This window comes from Lampris incognitus, chromosome 1 (genome assembly GCF_029633865.1).
Source record: "Lampris incognitus isolate fLamInc1 chromosome 1, fLamInc1.hap2, whole genome shotgun sequence".
NCBI lineage: Eukaryota > Metazoa > Chordata > Actinopteri > Lampriformes > Lampridae > Lampris > Lampris incognitus.
The window spans coordinates 674337-699856 of record NC_079211.1 but is presented as its reverse complement, the minus strand read 5'-3'; the positions used below and the strand labels follow the sequence as shown (position 1 = coordinate 699856).

Genomic DNA, 25520 nt, shown 5'->3' with positions numbered 1-25520 from the left:
AAAGCCATCTGACGAAAGCAAGGCCATCTGACAAAAGCAAGGCCATCTGATGAAAGCAAGTGTCATAGCAAAGGGTGTGAATACTTATGTACATGCAATATTTCAGTTTTTTATTTTTAATAAATTTGCAAAAAGTTCTACAAAACTTTTCTCGCTTTGTCATTATGAGGTATTGTATGTAGATTGAGGAGAAAAAAAGGAATTTAATCCATTTTGGAATAAGGTTGTAACATAACAAAATGTGGGGAAAGTGAAGGGGTGTGAATACTTTCCGGATGCACTGTATACCCACATCCAGCTTCCTACCTGCAGACACGGCCAGTTGTGTCTGTAGAAACGCCCGACCAAGCCACAGGTAACAATGAGATTCGAACCGGCAAGCCTCGTGTTGGTAGGCAACAGAATAGACCATCACACCACCCAGACGCCGACATTCAAAGGTATTTGTGAGGGTAAACCCATAGATGACAATTTATCTGTTGATGACCACAATGGATGATTCAATCGTTATAGGGCCAAAATAATTATATTCAAGACATTTACAATGAACCCCTAGAAGTAGCAGTCCTAAAATTGACCTTTCGCAAAGTCCCGCCCCCCTTAGTTACTGTTGCTATGCCCACCAAGCTTTTCAGAACCATCCAGGAAGTAGCCAGAAAACCCCAAAACATAAAGGAAGAAATCAACGCATTCCCAGAGAAAATAAGTGTATTCTTTTTTTATAATTAAAATAATATTAATTATTAAAATAATAATTAGAAAAATAATTAAAAGAGTAATCTTTTTCCAATTTATTTCTGATTTTTCCCTTTGTCTCCCAATTTAGTAGTCAATCGATCCCTATTCTAGTTCAAACACCCACCCTCGTTCTGTATGCATTCGCCAACCTCATCTCTCCAGCCGACAGTCTCGAAGGAGACGCCTCGCCACTTCCGTGACAAGGCGAATCCAGGCCGAACCACTGCTTTTTTTCCCCACACACACAGAGACGCATTCATGTGATGAACACAAGCCGACTCCGCCCCACTCCCGAAGACAGCGTTGCCAATTATTGCTGCTTCATCGAATCCCGCCATAGTCGGATCTGATGAGACCAAAGCACGAACTTCAGTCCCCAGTGGGCAACTGCATCGACACAAAGCCGATGCTTAGACCGCTACACCACCGCGGACCCTCATTTTGGAGTAATTCGTTCTTTATATCATCCCGTGAAAGGCAGAAGGGGCTACAGTATGCAGGAGGGATACATTCAGAATATCAAAAGTAAAACTGACGTGCGTGGACTCCGGGCTGCCGGGTGCGACTGTAATTGAGGGTAAAGCTTACTGGTCGCAATCAGAGAATGAGAAACCCCATCAACTAATTCTGAAACACATTGTGGACCAGTTGTGCTCTTGCACTGTAGGGTAAGTTAAATATTTGTTCTGCCTTCAACACTATCATCCCCGCCAAACTAACCACCAAACTCCTCTCTTTGGCCTCAACCCCTCCCTCTGTAACTGGATCCTGGACTTCCTGTCCAACAGACCGCAGTCTGTTAGGTTAGGTGACCACTCCTCCTCCACCCTGACCCTCAGCACAGGTGCCCCTCAAGGCTGTGTTCTGAGCCCCCTCCTTTTCTCCCTCTTTACCCACGACTGCCTGCCAACTCACCCTTCAAATGTTATTGTTAGTTTGCAGATGACACCACAGTCATTGGCCATATCACCAACAATGACGAGATGGCCTACAGAGACGAGGTTGAGCACCTCACATCATGGTGTACTACCAACAATCTTGTCCTTAATGTGCAGAAGACAAAGGAGCTGATTGTGGACTTCAGGAGGTCTAGAAGCTGCAGCCACTCCCCCATACACATCAATGGGTAGGAAGTGGAGCATGGAGTCCACATCAGCGAGGACCTTTCGTGGACATTAAACACCCAGGCCCTTGTGGAAAAAGGCCCAACAACGCCTGCATTTCCTGAGGAGCGTCTGTCTACCCCCCAAAATTCTCACCAACTTCTACCACTGCACCATAGAGAGCATCCTGACCATCTGCATCTCAAGTGTGGTACGGCAACTGCACCTCAGTAGACCAGAAAGCTCTGCAGCGGATCGTCAAGGCAGCCCAGCATATCACCGGTACCCAGCTCCCAGCCATAAAAGACATTTATCACAAACGCTGCCTTCGAAGGGGTCTGAGCATCAGCAGAGATCCCACCCACCCCAACCATGGACTGTTCTCCCCCCTGCACTCTGGGAGGCGCTACAGGAGCCTCAGAGCCCGCACTATCAGGCTCAAAAACAGCTTCTTTCCACAAGCTGTTGCCCACCTGAACCTGGCTACCCACTGAATGTCTGTAGATATTTTTAAATATTTTGTACTCCAGCTCTCTTTTAACTTATTTTTAGCTTTGGTCTTCATGTGTGTATATCTTATATTGTGTTTGCTGTGTTTGTCTGTGTCTGTCTTGCACTGATTGGTGAAGCCCCAGCCCTCATTTCATTTTTAACATGTGCCTGCACATAGTTTTTAATGACAATAAAATTGAATTGAATATTTCACTTATTATTGGTATATTTTTTAATAATCCATTGTCAACATCACAGTATTATTGTGTTGATTTTGGCCACAGTTCCCCGTGGCATTCTTTTATCCAGGCTTTTTCGAGGGCCCTGTATGGGCTGCTGGGGGTCGCAGGGTGGCCAGGGCCATGCCCCGGGGCTGGGGGAACCGCCCCATGATTTTTTTTAACCTTTGGACCAGAACCGGTATTTTCAAGAAAATAAGGCAAACGAGATGCCCCCGTGGGCGGAATGACTTTTCTGAATGGCCGGTCCCCACCTGGAGCTCACAGAGGGGGAGAAACGTTTAAAACAGGCTGGATATGGGGAGGTCAGACTGGCCAGAGACCATCCCAGCCGACCCTCCGTGCGGGTCTTGATGCTCTGAAATGAAAGGTGGAACCTGGCTAACCTGTGACTAAGATAACAGAGTTATGTTAGTAGGCTAGCTATCATTAGCTATCATTAAATGAGGTATCTCTGGCCACAGACTAAGCTGGTTACGTTCATCGGGTACATTAATAATGCTATTTTGTTAGTAACACGTTGTTGATACGTTGATAATGGTAATAATCATTGTGTGGGTAAAAGTAACAGTAATAATACGTTAGCTATATTAGCTATCAATAATAGCTAGTAGCAAGCTTAGCTTGGAGCAGACAGGTATTTGTGTTGATTCTGGATGGATTAAGCTGGCCAGGGGGTCTGCTATACTGCGAAATCCATTGGCGACATTGTGCTTCTTGCATTCTGGGTTTCGGGAAGGAAAAGAGAATTACACCCCTCCAAACTTTTCACATATCTAGTGTCCGATTTGCAGATCCCATAGGCACACCGTTTCAGCATTTTGCTGTGTGTTTGAAAGGCTGACGGACCTCCCTCACATGGAAACCGTTGCTAAGGTAGGATTGGACAAGCACCGTTTTGGGGCGGTGCTTTGCAAAAGGTCAACTGTAGCCTAAAGAACAATCCTTGTCTTAAGTGGCCACCTACTGGTTACTGATGGTATTGCTACATGAAGTGACCAGAAAAAAAACCCAAATTGTACAATGCAATGTGACAAGGTCAAGTTAGCAGCTGATTTAGCTTAATTTACTCACTGAACGGGTCACCTTAGCTGTCATCAAAACAATTGCCCCCCCCCCCCCAAAAAAACAGATTTTGCAGGAGCCGCCACTGTGTGAATGTGAAACATTAACTGTAATTATGTTTGGAGTGACTGAGTGCTTACACAATTGGCCGCTAGAGCAGGTGACCAATGACGTCACTGAAGTTACACAATTGCTCAGCCAACTAACGACGTGGCTGTTGCTCTTTCAAAATGAATTGGCGTAGCGGTTCCAGCTCATTCCATATTTATCGCACGCTAACGAACAGAATATACTGCTGCTCATGGTTACTACTGAAGTGCCCAGAACAGAATATTTTGCTGCTCTTTCCAAATCTGGTTGCGCACTGCAACAGTCCAGCATAGAGCAGAATAGGAGAGAAAATGCCTCTCCGTGCGCCAAGAGGCATGATGGAGAGTGCACTATTTAAGTGCCACAAGTACCAATCACTCTGACAAAACAGTCAATACAGATTGAGTCTTTCAAAAACAAGACATCCGCAGATAGAAACAGATGAAAGAGGAGGGAGAGTTAACAGATAATGTACGGTGGTGCTTGAAAGTTTGTGAACCTTTTAGAATTTTCTATATTTCTGCATAAATATGACCTAAAACATCATCAGATTTTCACACAAGTCCTAAATGTAGATAAAGAAAACCCAGTTAAACAAATGAGACAAAAATATTATACTTGGTCATTTATTTATTGAGGAAAATGATCCAATATTACATATCTGAGTGGCAAAAGTATGTGAACCTCTAGGATTAGCAGTTAATTTGAAGGTGAAATTAGAGTCAGATGTTTTCAATCAATGGGATGACAATCAGGTATGAGTGGGCACCCTGTTTTATTTAAAGAACAGGGCTCTATCAAAGTCTGACCTTCACAACACATGTTTGTGGAAGTGTATCATGGCAAGAACAAAGTATATTTCTGAGGACCTCAGAAAAAGCGTTGTTGATGCTCATCAGGCTGGAAAGGTTACAAAACCATCTCTAAAGAGTTGGACTCCACCAATCCACAGTCAGACAGATTGTGTACAAATGGAGGAATTCAAGACCATTGTTACCCTCCCCAGGAGTAATTGACCATCAAAGATCACTCCAAGAGCAAGGCGTGTAATAGTCCGCCAGGTCACAAAGGAACCCAGGGTAACTTCTAAACAACTAACGGCCTCTCTCACATTGGCTAATGTTAATGTTCATGAGTTCACCATCAGGAGAACACTGAACAACAATGGTGCGCATGGCAGGGTTGCAAAGAGAAAGCCACTGCTCTCCAAAAAGAACATTGCTACCCATCTGCAGTTTGCTAAAGATCACATGGCCAAGTCAGAAGGCTATTGGAAAAATATTTTGTGGACATACGAGACCAAAATAGAACTTTTTGGTTTAAATGAGAAGTGTTATGTTTGGAGAAAGGAAAACACCGCATTCCAGCATAAGAACCTTATCCCAACTGTGAAACATGCTGGTGGTAGTATCATGGTTTGGGCCTGTTTTTGTGCATCTGGGCCAGGACGGCTTGCCATCATTGATGGAACAATGAATTCTGAATTATACCAGTGAATTCTTAAGGAAAATGTCAGGACATCTGTCCGTGAACTGAATCTCAAGAGAACGTGGGTCATGCAGCAAGACGACCCTAAGCACACGTCAATGACATGTCAGCTTAGGGTCGCTGATGTCATTCTACCAAAGAATGGTTAAAGAAGAATAAAGGTAATGTTTTGGAATGGCCAAGTCAAAGTCCTGACCTTAATCCAATCGAAATGTTGTGGAAGGACCTGAAGCGAGTAGTTCATGTGAAGAAACCCATCAACATCCCAGAGTTGAAGCTGTTCTGTATGGAGGAATGGGCTAAAATTCCTCTAAGCCGATGTGTAGAACTGACCAAGTTACCAGAAACGTTTAGTTGTGGTTATTACTGCACAAACGGGGGGGCAACAACACCAGATACTGAAAGCAAAGGTTCACATACTTTTGCCACTCACAGATATGTAATATTGGATCATTTTGCTCAATAAATAAATGACCAAGTATAATATTTTTGTCTCATTTGTTTAACTGGGTTCTCTTTATCTACTTTTAGGACGTGTGTGAAAATCTGATGATGTTTTAGGTCATATTTATGCAGAAATATAGAAAATTCTGAAGGGTTCACAAACTTTCAAGCACCACTGTAACTGTAATTATAACTATTTTACCCAAGTTATCTTTAAAATCAAACATCCCAAGACATGAATGGAAAGAATTGTTCTTGCAACTGCATTTATAACCTCTCCCCTCCCCAAACGTAGCTTAACCATGTCATGCAATATCTTACTTCAGTATACTTTAATAAATATTACTGGGACTGCCACAGAAAACAGAAGATGAACATTCAATACCTGGGAATTCCCATTATACACACTACCAATGACTATCCTTGTAACAGATTGGCCATAATTTTGAACATTGACTATACACAGTCCAGCCATATACAAGGTTTTGGCTTAGTGTTGTTTTAAATTTTCTAATTTTTAATTGTCATTCTTTTCACTGCGTCGCCATTTTTTGATGTCTTGTTTGGATTGTGAAGCACATTTTTATTTCAGAGAACTGTTATAGGCCTAAAGACAAAGTTATCATGATTACCTGGTTACACATATTCTGATCTCCTCGTTAGTCTTTGTGTTAAGGGATGAGTGTTCCTAATTATAGCTCCCTGGGATGATTGATTCTAGGGGTTGCCCACTCATTAGCTGATAAAAAAGAAAGTAAAGTAAACCATGTAAATGTTCAAGCAACGTACCTCAAAGTACTACTTACTTCTGTGGAATGGGCATCCTTTGAAATGCAGTGGTTTCCCTGTGCATTTGCCAATTTGTTTCTCTCCAGTGCAGAGCGCCCGGAAGTTTTCAGCAGTTTTGGGGGTAATATCAGCAAACAGTTCCAGAACTATTCTGCCCACTGGGAACAGAAAACAGGGGACATTTAAGTTTAAATTCCAAATGACGCATCAGCCAGTGACCCAAGTTTGCAATCCCCACAATAAGTCTTATAAGAAAGTAGCATAAACAAACTGAACCGAAGAAGCAAGCAGAAGAAAAGCACGCTGAGTGGTTGTCTTCATCAGCAGCCAGACTGCACGCCGCTCGCACACAAGACTGGCCAGACTGGCCAAGCGAAACGTCGATCAGCTGACAGCAAACGATTAACTGCAGTCAATAGCGAGATTCACGTGAAACCATATCGTTTGCCTTGCATTCATTAACAAGCAGCTGAAACGATGCCATGTCAACCTAGCATGACCTGCGTTACAAGCTGCCCATCATCATGCACGCTACAGCGAGGAGCGACTTATTTTTAGGTAGCTGACCCACGTGGTTCCTTCCCTTCTCGGTGAAGGAACCGCGTTTCTCTGGACCCAGGTCTCGTAGCGCTACACGTGCTGCTGGGACTCCTCGTTTCACAAACCACTCGTAAACTGTTCCGCACTTGCAGGTCCACTTTGTTTTGTGATAGTCAACATAACGTAACGAGAACTGGATGAGTCCGTGTTTTCTACACAGTATCACGATCAATGACCTGCCGATGTGATGCTAAGCTAGCCAGGCTAACGGCTGTACCATTCAGCATTAAAACTTGTTAGATTCTCCTGACCTCTTTCTCCTCCGATGTCAACGTCAAGGAAGACACGGGGGTTCTCGGGGTTTGAAGGCTTGTCTGCCGGGGTTGCGTGAGACATGTTTTTATTTTCAAAATAGATGAATTATAAACAAATGACTAGCTAACTCACTACGAGCACTACCAGCACCGTGCCTGCTCTTGTGTGCTTGTTACCAGCTCACCAACTCCGAACGGAGAAGCTCCGCCCCATCCCGTCTCTGAACCAATGAGGTCTGACGCAGGTTCTCCTCTCGACCAATGAGGTCTATAGTAGGTTCTCTGAACCAGTGAGGTCTGTAGCAGGTTCTCTGAACCAATGAGGTCTGTAGCAGGTTCTCTGAACCAATGAGGTCTGTAGCAGGTTCTCTGAACCAGTGAGGTCTGAACCAATGAGGTCTGTAGCAGGTTCTCTGAACCAATGAGGTCTGTAGCAGGTTCTCTGAACCAGTGAGGTCTGTAGCAGGTTCTCTGATATATATAAACTTAACACAAAAAGTAAGGAAATGCGTGTTTGGTAGGTTATGTCTTTGTTGTAACGATGCTTCTTGGCAGGACATCTTCTATCAGGCAGCTGATGATCAGCACCTGGGGTACCAGAAGCTCAACACAAGAGTCAACAGCAGCAGCAAAATAAGCTGTTTGCATTGGCAGAGAAGATTTGGTAAATGTTTCATGGGCGCAACCCACATACTGAGCTCTGCTGCTCACCCCACAAATGCATGTTCCTTACACATGTGGCCCCATTTAAAAGGCAAATAAACAGGCTTTCCAACGGTATAAGATTTATTGCCAAGAAGCATTGTTACAACAAAGAAATAATCTACCAAACACACATTTACTTACTTTTTGTGCAGATACATAGCAGGTACATAACTGCTATGTAATAATCTATTTCTTCCTGTATCCGTGTTGACAGCCCGCTCCTCATTAATTGAGCACTCGCAACAGCATTGACGGTTTCAGAAGAAAACGCTATACACACACACACACACACACACACACACACACACACACACACACACTACTCTTTCGGCTGCTGCCGTTAGGGGGCGCCACAGCGGATCATCAGTTTCAATTTCTTCCTGTCTTCTGCATCTTCCTCTGTCACACCAGCCACCTGCATGTCCTCCCTCACCACATCCATAAACCTCCTCTTTGGCCTTCCTCTTCTCCTCTTCCCTGGCAGCTCCATATTCAGCATCCTTCTCCCAGTATACCCAGCATCTCTCCTCCACACATGTCCAAGCCATCTCCATCTTGCCTCTCTTGCTTTGTCTCCAAACCGTCCAACCTGAGCTGTCCCTCTAATATACTCCTACCTAATCCTGTCCTTCTTCATCACTCCCAATGAAAATCTTATCATCTTCATCTCTGCCACCTCCAGCTCCTCCTCCTGTCTTTTCATCAGTGCCACTGTCTCCAAACCATACAACATAGCTGGTCTCACAACCATCTTGTAAACCTTCCCTTTAACTCTTGCTGGTACCCTTCTGTCACACATCACTCCTGACACTCTTCTCCACCCACTCCACCCTGCCTGCACTCTCTTCTTCACCTCTCTCCTGCACTCCCCGTTACTTTGGACAGTTGACCCCAAGTATTTAAACTCATATGCCTTCGTCACCTCCACTCCTCGCATCCTCACCATTCCACTGTCCTCCCTCTCATTCACGCATAGGTATTCCGTCTTGCTCCTACTGACTTTCATTCCTCTTCTCTCCAGTGCATACCTCCACCTCTCCAGGCTCTCCTCCACCTGCATCCTACTTTCGCTACAGATCACAATGTCATCCGATAACATCATCGCCCATGGAGACTCCTGCCTGATCTTGTCCGTCAACCTACTTGGGATCAACTGTCCAAAGTGCGCCAGAAGGGTACCAGCAAGAGTTAAAGGGAAGGTTTACAAGATGGTGGTGAGACCAGCTATGTTATATGGTTTGGAGACAGTGGCACTGATGAAAAAACAGGGGGATGAGCTGGATGTGGCAGAGATGAAGATGATAAGATTTTCACTGGGAGTGATGAAGAAGGACAGGATTAGGAAGGAGTATATTAGAGGGACAGCTCAGGTTGGACGGTTTGGAGACAAAGCAAGTGTAACCAGGTTAAAATTAATGTTTTTACTTTATTTTGTTTGAGTATGAAATATCACCAAATCCTGTCTGTGTGCTGTTATTTGTGTTTACTACATTTTATTTCATGTCATTATTTACTTTTATGTATGTTTTACAACGACCGTCATATACGTGTACTGTCGCTTTAAGAGAGAGGTCTTGTGGGTACACGGAAGAGGGAACGCGGGAGAGGCCATTTTGTTTTGTAGGAGGAGTCTCAAGCAGCAATGAGCCGAGCCACACGTGTTTCTTACCGTAGGACAGTTTTTTTTGCTGGTTGAGGAGAACGTAACTTTGAGTATCCCTGTAAGAAGATACTGCAAGCTGTGGGATAAAATACTTGTTTATCCTTTCTTACATCGGAGTCCCGTGGACGGTTTCTCCTTCTAACGCACACGAGTGAAGTCCGGGTAGTGGTTGAACTTCGACCCCCACGTCCGTAAGAAACACCGCTCCCGCTGGAGGACTGGACGTTTGTCGAAGAGTTTGAAACCAAAATAAATGGCAAGGTGGGCCAAATAGAGTCCTGTGTGTCCCCCCCTCCTTCTTTGATCATGATGATGATGATGATGAGAAACTGAGGGCCCCCACAACACCTGGGACCCCACCGAAAATAGAACACAACGCAGAGCTAACGATGAGAGTGACGGGCGTGCAGCAGGCTGACCAGTATAGAATAGCATAGGACTGCCCCCGTTACATTGGTGCCGTGACCCGGATAATCCCTTTCTCCTCCATATCAGTGAGAACCTGTCTCAACTTCTGATAGTGGGCTGGGGGAACCCTCCTGTAGGGCAAGCGAAAGGGGCGCTCATCCACCAGATGGATGCGATGTGTGTATCCTGTGACCTCGCCACAGTCCAGAGAGTCCCTGGAGAAGATGTCATGGTACTCGGTGAGCAGCTGAGTGAGCTGGGACTTGCATGCCTCACTAACCTGACAGGAGCTGAGGTCAATGTCACTGAGTCCGAGCTCTGACAAACTCCTAGCCGGCTGGACAGGGGGACAGGCACTATCTGTGGCGTTGGACTCATGCCTCCCTGCAACTGATTGCAGTCCCTGGAAAACATTAAAGTCCTCAATCGCCAAGCATGGAAACACATCAGCCAACTTGCAGTTCCTTTTCAGTGTGATGGCTTTGTCAGATGGATTGACAACAGTCATGGGTACCCACCTATCACCCCAGAGCGGTGTGACAAGTCGACCTACGAGGACACTGCGTGGCATGGCCTTGGAGTCTGTCGGCTCCACAACAACAGTGCTTCCAGCTGACATAGGCACCTTAGCAGGAAGTCTGCCCCAGACTAAGTGCTCGTGCCTCGGTAAGAGTGTCACGGCCTGGGTGAGCTTAACAGTACCTATCTTCTCAGGAACTGCACCACCCCTCCAGCGCTCTACATTCGTGAACATGGACAAGAACTGTTCAACGTCAGGACTAGACGGATGTTCCTGTCTGGACGCGATGTCCCAGTACTCAGTAACACTCTTGAGTACATGGGCCACATGTTTAATGACGTTTGTGCCGACTATCAGATCATCATGCTGACCGGGCACGACCAGAGTGGGTATGACAAAGGAAACACCATAAAGCTGCATGTTGAGGTCATAAAAACCATCAGGCCTAGTCTCCAGTCCACCGCAGCCAATCAAGACAATGTTCTCTTCAGGCTGCTGCTTCTCAGGTAAAACACCCCCAGAGCGGAGCTTCTCTACTGCATTTTCACTGATACTGCATGCCATACAGCCAGTATCCAACATGCCATTAAGCTGCACACTCTGGTTGACAAGAACAGGAGCATAGAACAAGTCACTGAAAGCCTGAATCCTCTGTGTCGCCTGAATGACCATACGCGAACCCTGAGGTGCTTTGGCACACTTGTCTTCATACAAGTGAGCCAGGTCGGAGACATCAGTGAGGGATACATCTACATTACCCACACCATCCCTCTCTAGGTGTGGGTTTAGTAGTTTAACGGACGAGACTGATGACCAGCTCTTCCACCAGGCTGAGAACGGAGCTGGTTGGGCGGCTGAGGGTGAGGACAGTCCCTCTTCCAATGACCAGGAGACAAACAGTTTATACATCGGTTCTCCCGGCTGCAGTGGGAAAATGTGGAGTGATCCGGAGACTTACAAACCCTGCACAACCTCTGTGGTGTGTCTGGCACCCGCCCTGCGGCGTTAGCTGGCGGTTGAGTCAGCGTCGGTGTCCGGACTGCAGCGCTAACTGGAACCTGAGTCTGCATTGTGACCAAACGGTCTAGCAAGCTCACCAAACTCCTCATATAGTCATCACCGCCAGAGACAGGTGCGGGAGACGGTGCGGGAGACGGTGTAGGAGACCCTGCACAAAATGGTATAGGAGATGACGCATGAGCCGGGACGGGAGATGGCACCACCGCCACGGTCGTTTTCAAGTCGGGAGCCATGTCGACTACAGGGACATGAACCTGTGAATGGAACCTACGCTCTACCGCGCCTGCTTCACGTTGTCCACCTGCAGCAACACGGGACTTCCTCTCCAGCATGTGCTCATCAAGCCTCTCCTGGATCTCGCTAGCAGACCATTTCCCTGCGGACTTGAACTTAAAAACATTGGCAAGAGACTGATCTGGACAGTGTTTGATAAACATCATGCTTACCTCGTGGCTTGGCTCTTCAATACTACGGCCCTGCCACTTCAAGCATTCGTCAGCCACCTCCACTGTTTTATTAAGCCTAATCCAATACTCCATAGCGTCCTCACCTGGCTTGGGCAGCGTACTGTAAAAGTCCGCCAGGGGCATGCTCGAGTATGTGAGGTCACTAAAGTGTTGCTTCAGTACATCAAAAATAATGTGGGGGTTCGCTATGTGGTCGACAGATGTGTTGCGCAGCTTTATCCTCACCACGTCCCCTGCTTTCCCCATAAGCTTAGCTAGAATCTCATGTGACTGCTCACTAACTGGAATGGCTCGCTTCCTCAAATACAAAGTCATAAGGCTCTCCCACTCATGAACTGTAAAGATATCAGAGCATATGTCAGATGCTGTCGGAGATGTGTGTTTGGGAAGACCCCAGAGCCAGCTGCTTGCGCGCCCCTGGAGAGCATTAAAACTTCCGCACCGATGCAGCTTGTGTGTATGGATTTCTGGTCCACTGAGGACAGTAAGCAGCGGTCGGTCGATGTCCTAGTGGTTACTGACCACTTCACTAAGCTTGCTCACGCGTTCCCCTGCGCCAATCAGACAGCGAAGCAGGTCGCCAAGAAACTCTGGGATCATGTATTCTGTGTTTACGGGTTTCCGGAGAGAATACATTCTGACCAGGGCACAAACTTTGAGAGCAACCTGATTGCAGAGCTTCTCAGGTTGGCGGGTGTAGCGAAGTCCCACACGACGGCCTACCATCCTATGGGTAATGGCGGGACAGAGCGGTTTAATCGCACGATGGGGAATATGCTCCGTTCCCTTCCGCTTCAGCAGAAGCAACAGTGGCCTCAGCAGATCCATTCTCTCACGCTCGCGTACAATGCCACTGTTCACGAGACCACGGGTTACGCGCCTTTCTTCCTGATGTATGGGCGTGTCCCAAGACTGCCGGTGGATGTTATGTTCAGGCAGGTTTTGCATGACCCTCACGTTGTTGACTATGACTCTTATGCTCAGTCTCTGCTTTCCTGTCTAAGAAGTGCAATGGAGATCGCTCAGAAGCACTCCACGGCTGAGCAGCAGCATCAGGCGCGACAGTACAACAGACATGCCAAGGGCACTGTCCTGTCTGTCGGGGATCGTGTTTTGGTTGCGAACCAGAGTGAGCGAGGGAAGAGAAAGTTGGCTGACAAATGGGAGAACGGAGTGTACACGGTTGTCGGTGTCAACCCCAATATCCACGTCTACAAGATTCAGGATGCAGAGGGGCACACCAGGGTGGTGCACAGGAACCGTTTGTTGGAGGTCAACTTCTTGCCCCTTCCTGAGTTAGATCAGGGTGAGGAGTCCAGTACAACCAGTCAGTTGTTTGACTGCGCAGAGTCCGATGAGGAGGACAGTGCAGATGTCCTGACGGTCTCAGGGGATGCAGTGGGGCTAGCAGTCTCATCACTCGGAGACTCGCCTAGATCTGAGTGGGCAGAAGCGGAAGAGTTCATTCCGTCTAGTCTGGTAGTCAGTCTTGTGGGGGCCACTGCTCAGTCTCCACCCAACACACACGCACCACACAACACACATGCACCACACATAGAGGCATCACACTCACTCGATGTAGGTGTTATATCTCACACTGATTCGCACACAGAAGCACCACACTCACTCGATACAGATGTTGCAGCTCGCACTGTCTCACGCACACAAGTAGAGAGCGATGGTCGGGTTAGGACACGCACAGGGAGGGTGGTGAGGTCAGTGAACAGGTTAATAGAATCTATGGCTCAGATGCCATTTCTACGGAGTGTGAGGGTTTGAACTTTGATTGAGGTTGGAGTCATTCAAACTAGTTTAATGTGAGTTATTAGGTGTCTATCAGACAGGGTTGTTTTGGGCCAAGTGCATGGTGTGGCGTATCAGGCGTCACATTGATCTAGGGGAATACTGAGACTTGATCAACCTCATTATTTTCTGAACCTCGTAACCGAGGTAGCTCCTAAGTTGACTGGAGGACTAGGTCCTTCTTTTCACTTGTGCCGGTAGTCAGTGATGGGCTTTTCCTTTCCTCTTTCTCTTTTTATCCTGCTGTCAGGATGTTGGTGAATTTCAGGAGGGGTGAATGTAACCAGGTTAAAATTAATGTTTTTATTTTATTTGAGTATGAAATATCACCAAATCCTGTCTGTGTGCTGTTATTTGTGTTTACTACATTTTATTTTATGTCATTATTTACTTTTATGTATGTTTTACAACGACCGTCATATACGTGTACTGTCGCTTTAAGAGAGAGGTCTTGTGGGTACACGGAAGAGGGAAAGCGGGAGAGGCCATTTTGTTTTGTAGGAGGAGTCTCAAGCAGCAATGAGCCGAGCCACACGTGTTTCTTACCGTAGGACAGTTTTTTTTGCTGGTTGAGGAGAACGTAACTTTGAGTATCCCTGTAAGAAGATACTGCAAGCTGTGGGATAAAATACTTGTTTATCCTTTCTTACATCGGAGTCCCGTGGACGGTTTCTCCTAACGCACACGAGTGAAGTCCGGGTAGTGGTTGAACTTCGACCCCCACGTCCGTAATTAACACCGCTCCCGCTGGGGGACTGGACGTTTGTCGAATAGTTTGAAACCAAAATAAATGGCAAGGTGGGCCAAATAGAGTCCTGTGTGTCCCCCCCCCTCCTTCTTTGATCATGATGATGATGATGATGAGAAACTGAGGGCCCCCACAACACCTGGGACCCCACCGAAAATAGAACACAACGCAGAGCTACTGATGAGAGTGACGGGCGTGCAGCAGGCTGACCAGCATAGAACAGCATAGGACTGCCCCCGTTACACAAGAGAGACAAGATGGAGATGGTGTGGACGTGTGGAGGAGAGATGCTGGGTATATTGGGAGAAGGATGCTGAATATGGAGCTGCCAGGGAAGAGGAGAAGAGGAAGGCCAAAGAGGAGGTTTATGGATGTGGTGAGGGAGGACATGCAGGTGGCTGGTGTGACAGAAGGAGATGCAGAAGACAGGAAGAAATGGAAACGGATGATCCGCTGTGGCGACCCCTAACGGGAGCAGCTGAAAGTAGTAGTAGTAGTAGTAGATTGATTTACTGCCTCTCCCAGCCAGTAGGGGGCGCTGACTTTGGGACGTACGCAGCATTGGAGTGACTGGTTGTTGCTCGGCGATCGCTGGGGTTCGTCGTTCTATTGAGAGCAACGTGTGGAAAGCAGCGTACGTTTCTCTGTCAACTTCCTTCTCCCGTATTACAGGTTAGTGGTGTGCACAAACATACCAGATATATTGGATGTGAAGTGTGAAGCTGTAAACAGGATAATGTGGTAGTCACATAAGTGGTGTGCACGTATTAAGCGTCTATTGGAAGTTAAACTGCCGTAGTGTGTGCAGTCAGCTGGGCAGCGCGTTGCATGTGTCTAATGGCGGAACCGTTTTGTCCCGAGACAAATCTCCCGGCCATTTCTGAGAACCCAGTTATTGGTAAGTGTTGTACTGTAGTAATATGCATGTTCACGGTCTTTTCATACATATCCGGTTTTAAAATGAAAGCCGAGTTAATGTCTGGTTTGCTCTCTGAAATGTGTCATTTAGTGACGATGCAACAATGCGTCCTGGCGATCCCAACACACTCTGGCGAGTGATTGCGTCATCGCGATGGTCTACCCGAGCACCTTAGCAAGCCGCTACATTCAGAGCCAATGGCATGCGGCGGTTATACTAGCAGTATAAAAGGTTCACCGTTTTGAAGAAGAGGAAAACTATGCAGCACACTGGTAACTGGTCATATTACATGACATGGAGTTATGCCACATCATATGGTTAATACATTATTATGAGTCACTAGGTCTGGGGTTTTCAAAGTTGGAAAGTGAGAACATAAAAACAGATGCGCCCCCTCCCAATTATTATTGTTGTTGCTGTAATGTATGTTCCACTCAGGTATAAAAACGGGTTTCAACAATAAATGGTAAATCTTTGAAGATGATCTTTTATGTTTTTAAACATCTTTTAAACATTTTCAAACGTTTTAAACATCAGATGCCAGGTGTGAGATGTGGCGCTGGATGGTATTGTCAGGCATTGGGATCACATTGAGCTTGGCGGCGGCAGCAGCAGCTTCTCCCCCATCATTACTGAACACAGCAGCAGCAGCTTCTCCCCCATCATTACTGAACACAGCAGCAGCAGCTTCTCCCCCATCATTACTGAACACAGCAGCAGCAGCTTCTCCCCCATCATTACTGAACACAGCAGCAGCAGCTTCTCCCCCATCATTACTGAACACAGCAGCAGCAGCTTCTCCCCCATCATTACTGAACACAGCAGCAGCAGCTTCTCCCCCATCATTACTGAACACAGCAGCAGCAGCTTCTCCCCCATCATTACCGAACACAGCAGCAGCAGCTTCTCCCCCATCATTACCGAACACAGCAGCAGCAGCTTCTCCCCCATCATTACCGAACACAGCAGCAGCAGCTTCTCCATCATTACTGAACACAGCAGCAGCAGCTTCTCCCCCATCATTACCGAACACAGCAGCAACAGCTTCTCCCCCATCATTACTGAACACAGCAGCAGCAGCTTCTCCCCCATCATTACTGAACACAGCAGCAGCAGCTTCTCCCCCATCATTACTGAACACAGCAGCAGCAGCTTCTCCCCCATCATTACTGAACACAGCAGCAGCAGCTTCTCCCCCATCATTACCGAACACAGCAGCAGCAGCTTCTCCCCCATCATTACCGAACACAGCAGCAGCAGCTTCTCCCCCATCATTACCGAACACAGCAGCAGCAGCTTCTCCATCATTACTGAACACAGCAGCAGCAGCTTCTCCCCCATCATTACCGAACACAGCAGCAGCAGCTTCCCCCATTATTTCTCCGTATTACAGGGAATATAATCTGCTGCCTGTCTGCATGCTGCAACCTACACACACGTCAACACAGATACAGGAAAAAAGAATTACATTGCAGTACAGGCCTGTTTTGTGTGTCTCGCAGTCATCATGAGTGAGTGTGTATGTGTGTGTGTGTCTCTCCGAAAAATCCTCAAGATCACCTGGGAAGATAGACGCACCAACACCAGCATCCTGGAGGAGGCTAACATCCCCGCCATCACTGCCACCATGACCCAACACCAGCGTCCTGGAGGAGGCTAACATCCCCGCCATCACTGCCACCATGACCCAACACCAGCATCCTGGAGGAGGCTAACATCCCCGCCATCACTGCCACCATGGCCCAACACCAGCGTCCTGGAGGAGGCTAACATCCCCGCCATCACTGCCACCATGGCCCAACACCAGCGTCCTGGAGGAGGCTAACATCCCCGCCATCACTGCCACCATGGCCCAGCACCAGCGTCCTGGAGGAGGCTAACATCCCCGCCATCACTGCCACCATGGCCCAACACCAGCGTCCTGGAGGAGGCTAACATCCCCGCCATCACTGCCACCATGGCCCAACACCAGCGTCCTGGAGGAGGCTAACATCCCCACCATCACTGCCACCATGGCCCAACACCAGCGTCCTGGAGGAGGCTAACATCCCCGCCATCACTGCCACCATGGCCCAACACCAGCGTCCTGGAGGAGGCTAACATCCCCGCCATCACGGCCCAACACCAGTGTCCTGGAGGAGGCTAACATCCCGCCATCACTGCCACCATGGCCCAGCACCAGCTCAGATGGCCTGGCCATGTCATCTATATGCCTGACTCTCGCCTTCCAAAACAAGTCCTATACTCCCAGCTCCTCACAGGACAACGTGCCCCGGGTGTTAAGCTCGCTCACCAGAACCTGACCCGTGTGGCGAAACCCAAGACAGACAGACACGAGATGACTTCAAAAGCTACAAAGGGAGGTTTTATTGTGGGAGGGAAATGTATGGTGAAAAAAGGCGTTCTGTTAGTGGGATGTGTGAATAAATTATGTGTGGTGTCCCGTGGTTTGCGTGAATAACTATGTGTGAGTGTTTTTAGCCAATGTGTGGTGCGGTATGTAAATGACCAGGAGGTGGTGAAAAATGTGCGTGCACCTGGCGAGAAAGTCCAGTCCGTGATCCAAGAGGGGTTGTCCGAGAAAGTCCAGTTCCGAGAAGTCGAGTCCGAAAGGAGGGGTCCAGATAGAGGGACAAGGGGGGAGATCGCAGGAGAGGTCCGGGGAGAAACGTGAAGGTCGCTGGGGACGAGGGAGACGCGGGGAGCCGTGGAAATCGCGGAGGGAGAGTCGCAGGATTCAGTACGTCGAAGCACTGAGAGACGTTCTGGGAGGCTTCTTGTAGAAGGCTGCCTGATTGCCACAGGTGTGCCTGATGGATGATGGCAAACACCTGGTGCAGTGCTGCGCTCGTCTCCTCAGGGCGCGAGCCGAGCGCTCGGATGTTTCCGGCACGTCCGAGCTGGGGGAGTGGCTTGAACGTGCCGGGGAGGCAGCTCGGGGCGGTGTAAGCACAACAGGACCCCCCCCTCCTACGGGAGACACCGGGCGACCGTCCGATGGCGTTGGCCCGATAGAACTCCTCCAGGAGTGCAGGGTCGGCCAGGTAGGACCGGGGAACCCAGCTGCGGTCCTCGGGCCCATAGCCAACCCAGTCCACCAGGTATTGGTACCCACGCCCCCGGCGGCGTACGGCGAGCAGCTGGTCGACATCCCAGACCATGTCACCACCGTCGAGGACCCTGGGGGGTGGCTACCGGTTTGAGGCGCGAGACATGGAAGACGGGATGGATCTTGAGTGAGGTAGGGAGATGGAGACGCACCGCCGAAGGGTTGACGATGCGGTCGATGGTGTAGGGACCGACGTAGCGGGGAGCCAGCTTCCGGTTGAGGGTAGGGAGGGGCAGGTCCCGGGCCAGGAGCCATACCCTCTGGCCAGGTCGATAAGCTGGGGCCGGCACTCTCCGCCGGTTGGCGCTGCGCCGGGCCCGCTCTGTAGCTCGCAACATAGCGGCCCGGGCGGTCTTCCAAACGCGCCGACATCGGCGGAGATGGGCCCTCGTGGACGGGACCGCCACCTCCAACTCCTGATGGGGGAACAGAGGGGGTTGATAGCCCAGGGAACACTCGAAGGGGGACAAACCGGTAGCCGAACTCTCCATGGAGTTGAGCGAGTACTCCACCCAGGGCAGGTACTTGCTCCAGGAGGCGGGGTTGCTGGTGGTAACGCAACGCAAAGCCGCCTCCAGGGCTTGATTGGCCCGCTCTGCCTGGCCATTGGTCTGGGGGTGATACCCGGAGGAGAGGCTGACCGTGGCCCCAATCCCCTTACAGAAGGCCTGCCATACCTTCGAAGTGAACTGGGGACCACGGTCAGAGAATGTCCAGGGGAATCCCATGAGGTCGGACGACGTGGGAGACGAGAAGGTCCGCCGTCTCGGCTGCAGAGGGGAGTTTGGTGAGGGCAACAAAATGGACGGCCTTGGAAAACCGGTCGACAATGGTCAGGATGGTGTCATTGCCTTGGGACACGGGGAGGCCAGTTACAAAGTCCAAGGCAATGTGGGACCAAGGTCGGCCGGGGACAGGAAGGGGGCGCAGGAGACCTGCTGGAGGGCGATAGAGAGCCTTGCTGCGGGCGCAGGTGGTGCAGGCTGCCACGAACTCTCTGGTGTCTGCCTCCATGGTGGGCCACCAGAAACCCCTGCGGATGAAGGCCGCCGTTCGGTAGACACCGGGGTGGCAGGCAAGATGGCTGGAGTGGCCCACTCCAGCACCTGGGGCCGGACAGAGGGAGGCACAAATAGCCGGTTCCGGGGTCCATTGCCTGGGTCGGGATGGGCGCGCTGGGCCCTTCTCACCACTGATTCGATGGCCCAGGTGACGGCGCCCACCACCCGGGCCGGGGGAAGGATGGTGTCTGGGGCGTCAGGGGACCCCTCGGGAAACAGACGGGAGAGGGCGTCTGCCCTGACGTTCTTGGTGCCCGGGCGGTAGGTGAGGGTGAAGTCGAACCGGCTGAAGAAGAGAGCCCAGCGCGCCTGCCTGGGGTTGAGCCTCTTAGCCGTCCGTACGTAGGTCAGGTTTTTGTGATCGGACCATACGATGAACGGCTGCCCTGCTCCCTCCAGCCAGTGTCTCCACTCCTCTAGGGCGGCGCGGACGGCCAGCAACTCCCTGTTGCCAATGTCATAATTCTTCTCCGCAGGACTGAAACGCTGGGAGAAGAAGGCGCACGGGTGGATCTTCCGGTCCTCCTCCGACCGCTGGGAGAGGACGGCTCCGATGCCCGTGTCCGATGCGTCGACCTCCACGATGAACTGTCTGCACGGGTCCGGGTGGGCGAGCACCGGAGCCGTTGTGAACAGCCTCTTCAGGGCCAAGAAGGCGGCTTCCGCCTCCGAGGTCCAGGAGAAGGGGCGGAGGTTGGAGGTGAGTGCAGTGAGGGGGGCGGCCACACGGCTGAACCCCCTGATGAAGCGCCGGTAGAAGTTTGCAAACCCCAGGAAGCGCTGGAGTTGCGTCCTGTTGGTGGGCCGTGCCCACTCCTCCACCGCTCGGGTCTTCCTGGGGTCAGTGCGGACGAGCCCCTTCTCCACGATGTGGCCAAGGAACTCCACGGAGGCGGAGTGGAACACGCACTTCTCGGCTTTCACGAAGAGCCTGTTCTCCAGCAGCCGTTGGAGGACCAGGCGGACATGCTGGTGGTGTTCCTCCTCAGTCCTGGAGAACACGAGTATGTCATCCAGGTATACCACCGCGAACGTGTTCAGCATGTCCCGGAGCACGTCGTTGACCAATGCCTGGAAGACGGCCGGGGCGTTGGTGAGGCCGAAGGGCATAACGAGGTACTCGAAATGCCCTAGGTGGGTGTTGAAGGCCGTCTTCCATTCATCCCCTTCCCGGATGCGCACCAGGTGGTACGCGCTGCGCGGGTCCAGCTTCGTGAACACCGTGGCGTGAGTGAGTGGCTCGAACGTGGAACTCATAAGGGGGAGTGGGTATTTATTTTTCCCCGTGATATTATTTAACATTCGATAATCTATGCAAGGCCTCAGGCTGCCCTCCTTTGCCACAAAAAAGAAGCCCGCCGCCACCGGGGAAGACGAGGGCCTTATGATTCCTGAGGCCAGGGACTCTGTGATATAATTGCGCATAGCCTCCTTCTGTGGGACGGAGAGGTTATACAACCGACCGGTGGGAAGGGCGGCCCCGGGAAAGAGATCTATGGCACAATCATAGGGACGGTGAGGGGGGAGGGAAAGTGCACTCTACTAAATACAGGGGCTAAATCGTGATAAATGGAAGGAACACCAGTGAGATCCGTGGGAGGAGGCACGGGTCTGAGGCCGCTGGACGGGGAGTGGGCGGAGCGAAGGCAGTTGGCATGACACGCAACGCTCCAACCCAAAATCCGCCCAGTAGACCAAGAGATGTAGGGATCGTGCCGTTCCAACCACTGTCTTCCTAACACCAGGGGCGCGCAAAACCAAGAAACGGATAGCTTCCACGTGATTACCCGAAAGAGTGAGGGTGAGGGAAGCAGTGCTGTGTGTGATTTTACCAAGGACGTCCATCTAGGGCTTGGGCTGTGAGGGGTGTGTCTAGGGGGGACGAGTGGAATGCCGGCCTGCCGGGCCAGCGAGGTGTCCATCAAACACTCGTCCGCCCCCGAATCCAGGAGTGCACCGACAGACAGTGAGCGGTTACCCCAGGTGAGAGTGACCGGAAAAAGGTGGTTGTGCTCCTTCTTGGGCTGGGGCTGAGGAAGGGTCGTCAGGCTCACTAGGACACCCCTCACTAGTGAGCCGGGTCTTTTTTGGCGAGTCGGGCAGGCCTTGATATAGTGGCCCGACCTCCCGCAGTAGAGGCAGAGGTGGCCATGCATCCTCTGCTCCCTAACTTCCAGCGGGAGCCGTGACCGACCCAACTGCATGGGCTCCTCCTCCGGCCTGGATCCAGAAGCCACCCAGGGTTGCGAGGGGGAGTGTGAGGGTGGAGAGAGCCCACGGGACGCTGACCCAGGGAAGGCACCGGTAGGACGGACGGGGGTTGGTCTATGGGAGGGGCCAGCGCGCGGGGCGCGTTCCTGGCGCCGCTCCCGCAGCCGTTCGTCCATCTGGAGGGCGAGGGTGACGAGCTCGTTGAAGGAAGCAGGGCGGTCCCGAACGATAAGATCTTTGATGGGCTCGCTCAGCCCCCTCCTGTACGCGCTCTTGAGCGCAGTGTCATCCCACCCACTGTCTGCCGCGAGTATCCTTACCTCCAGGGAATACTCGGCCACCGACCGGGCTCCCTGTTGGATGGAATGGAGGCGGCCGGCAGCGTCCTGCCCGTCAGCTGGGTGGTCGAACACCAGATTGAACTCGCGGCGGAAGGCACCATAGTCCGAGGCGAGCTGCTCGGTATGGCCTACCGCCGCTATGGCCCAGCCGAGGGCTTTGCCGGTGAGGAGGGACATGACAAGGGCTACCTTGGTCTCTCCTGTCCTATACCTAGCTGGCTGGTGTTTGAACAGGAGCTCACACTGACCAAGGAAACCCCTGCACAGCTCGAACTCCCCACCGAAGGCCTTGGGGCAGGGGAGGTTAGGCTCGCACCGGGGGTCCAGTGGGGGTTGACTCGGAGGGGGAACGTCGGGACCAGGAACGGGGAAACCGGAGGCCGAGCTGGGGGCAGAGACCGAGGCCAGGGCATCCTGGTGACCGCTGTGGAGAGTGCAGCGATCTGCGCGGTGAGGGCATCTAACGCGCTCGTCGCGGCCTGGGAGCCGGACTGAAGATCGCTGATCTCTCCGGTGACACGGGTGAAGGCAGTAGTAAGCTCTGAGCGGAGAGAGGCAAGTTGGCAGCTGTGACTTCTTACTACTGCCTCTAGGGGGACGGGGCTCTGGGGCGTCACAGGGACCGTCTGCTCCTTGGGTTTGCCTGGGTCCATAATGGCTTCGACGTTCTGTTAAGCTCGCGCACCAGAACCTGACCCGTGTGGCGAAACCCAAGACAGACAGACACGAGATGACTTCAAAAGCTACAAAGGGAAGTTTTATTGTGGGAGGGAAATGTATGGTGAAAAAAGGCGTTCTGTTAGTGGGATGTGTGAATAAACTATGTGTGGTGTCCCGTGGTTTGCGTGAATAACTATGTGTGAGTGTTTTTAGCCAATGTGTGGTGCGGTATGTAAATGACCAGGAGGTGTTGAAATAATGTGCGTGCACCTGGCGAGAAAGTCCAGTCCGTGATCCAAGAGGGGTTGTCCGAGAAAGTCCAGGTCCGAGATCCGGGAAGTCGAGTCCGAAAGGAGGGGTCCAGATAGAGGGACAAGGGGGGAGATCGCAGGAGAGGTCCGGGGAGAAACGTGAAGGTCGCTGGGGACGAGGGAGACGCGGGGAGCCGTGGAAATCGCGGAGGGAGAGTCGCAGGGTTCAGTACGTCGAAGCACTGAGAGACGTTCTGGGAGGCTTCTTGTAGAAGGCTGCCTGATTGCCACAGGTGCGCCTGATGGATGATGGCAAACACCTGGTGCAGTGCTGCGCTCGTCTCCTCAGGGCGCGAGCCGAGCGCTCGGATGTTTCCGGCACGTCCGAGCTGGGGGAGTGGCTTGAACGTGCCGGGGAGGCAGCTCGGGGCGGTGTAAGCACAACACCGGGAGGTCAAAAGAAAAGGTATAAGGATAACATCCAAGTGAACATCAAAAACTGTTGCATAGACCCTAAGACCTGGGAGGACACGGCAACCAACAGCGCCACCTGGAGAAATCTTGTCCGGGGAGGAGCTGCACTTTATAATAATGATCTCCACTGTGCTGCAGAAGACAAGCGCAGACTCAGACAGGAGGGAGTTTCCACCGAAAAGACCCAAACCAATCCCACGACTACCACCACCCACCCCTGCCACACTGCACCAACATATGCGGCTCCAGGATCGGCCTCTTCGCCCACCTGAGGACCAACAAGGACCAAGAAGGAGGACAGTCATACTCCACCCTGAGTGACCGCCGACGACGATGATGATGATGATGATGATGTCAGGGTTCGACATTAACCATGGCCCGATGGCCCGTGGCCATAAAAAAGTTACTCCGTGGCCACCATATATCCCCAGTAGGTGGCCCCATGTGGCCACCAACTCAAGGTTAAATAAAGAAAAAATACCCCCTGCCCTTCACAAACGCAACGTCACAGTTCCACAAACATCCCGATTAATTCGCGCCTTATAATTCAACATTCTACGAAAACAGCTAACAAGAACTTAACTTACTCACCGCCGGCTAGCTGGCTAGCTGCCGACATGTCGGGGCTGCTGAGGTCTGGGTTCGCTAAGCCTGACGTCACTCGAGCTGCGAACACGCCCCCTACAGGAGAACCACAAACACAAGAGGCGGGTTGTGAACAAACGGAACGGCAGCGGGAGTTTCAGTGGCTGGGACACGACACATGTAAGGACGGGACACGACACATCTAAGGACGGGACACGACACATGTAAGGACGGGACACGACACATCTAAGGACGGGACACGACACATGTAAGGAGGGGACACGACACATCTAAGGACGGGACACGACACATCTAAGGACGGGACACGACACATCTAAGGAGGGGACACGACACATCTACGGACGGGACACGACACATGTAAGGACGGGACACGACATATGTAAGGACGGGACACGACACATGTAAGGACGGGACACGACACATCTAAGGACGGGACACGACACATGTAAGGACGGGACACGACACATCTAAGGACGGGATACGACACATGTAAGGACGGGATACGACACATGTAAGGATGGGACACGACACATGTAAGGACGGGACACGACACATCTAAGGACGGGACACGACACATCTAAGGACGGGACACGACACATGTAAGGACGGGACACGACACATCTAAGGACGGGACACGACACATGTAAGGACGGGACACGACACATCTAAGGACGGGACACGACACATCTAAGGACGGGACACGACACATGTAAGGACGGGACACGACACATGTAAGGACGGGACACGACACATGTAAGGACGGGACACGACACATCTAAGGACGGGACACGACACATGTAAGGACGGGACACGACACATCTAAGGACGGGACACGACACATGTAAGGACGGGACACGACACATCTAAGGAGGGGACACGACACATCTAAGGACGGGACACGACACATGTAAGGACGGGACACGACACATGTAAGGACGGGACACGACACATCTAAGGACGGGACACGACACATGTAAGGACGGGACACGACACATGTAAGGACGGGACACGACACATGTAAGGACGGGACACGACACATGTAAGGACGGGATACGACACATGTAAGGACGGGACACGACACATGTAAGGACGGGATACGACACATGTAAGGACGGGATACGACACATGTAAGGACGGGACACGACACATCTAAGGACGGGACACGACACATGTAAGGACGGGACACGACACATCTAAGGACGGGACACGACATCTGTAAGGACGGGACACGACACATCTAAGGACGGGACAC

The 25520-nt window shown here is 51.0% G+C and overlaps 1 protein-coding gene across 1 annotated transcript in view; it reads right to left on the bottom strand.

Annotated features, from left to right (window-relative positions):
* The window catches only part of ppid (peptidylprolyl isomerase D), a 34238-nt gene extending 26792 nt beyond the window's left edge, over window positions 1-7446 (bottom strand). The window contains exons 1-2 of the mRNA XM_056286904.1: window positions 7300-7446; window positions 6466-6606 (exon numbers count right to left, since the gene is read on the bottom strand). Coding sequence (XP_056142879.1) covers window positions 6466-6606; window positions 7300-7384 — 226 coding nt within the window. The 5' untranslated portion in view covers window positions 7385-7446. The remainder of the gene's footprint in view (window positions 1-6465; window positions 6607-7299) is intronic.
* Window positions 7447-25520: the final 18074 nt, after the last annotated feature.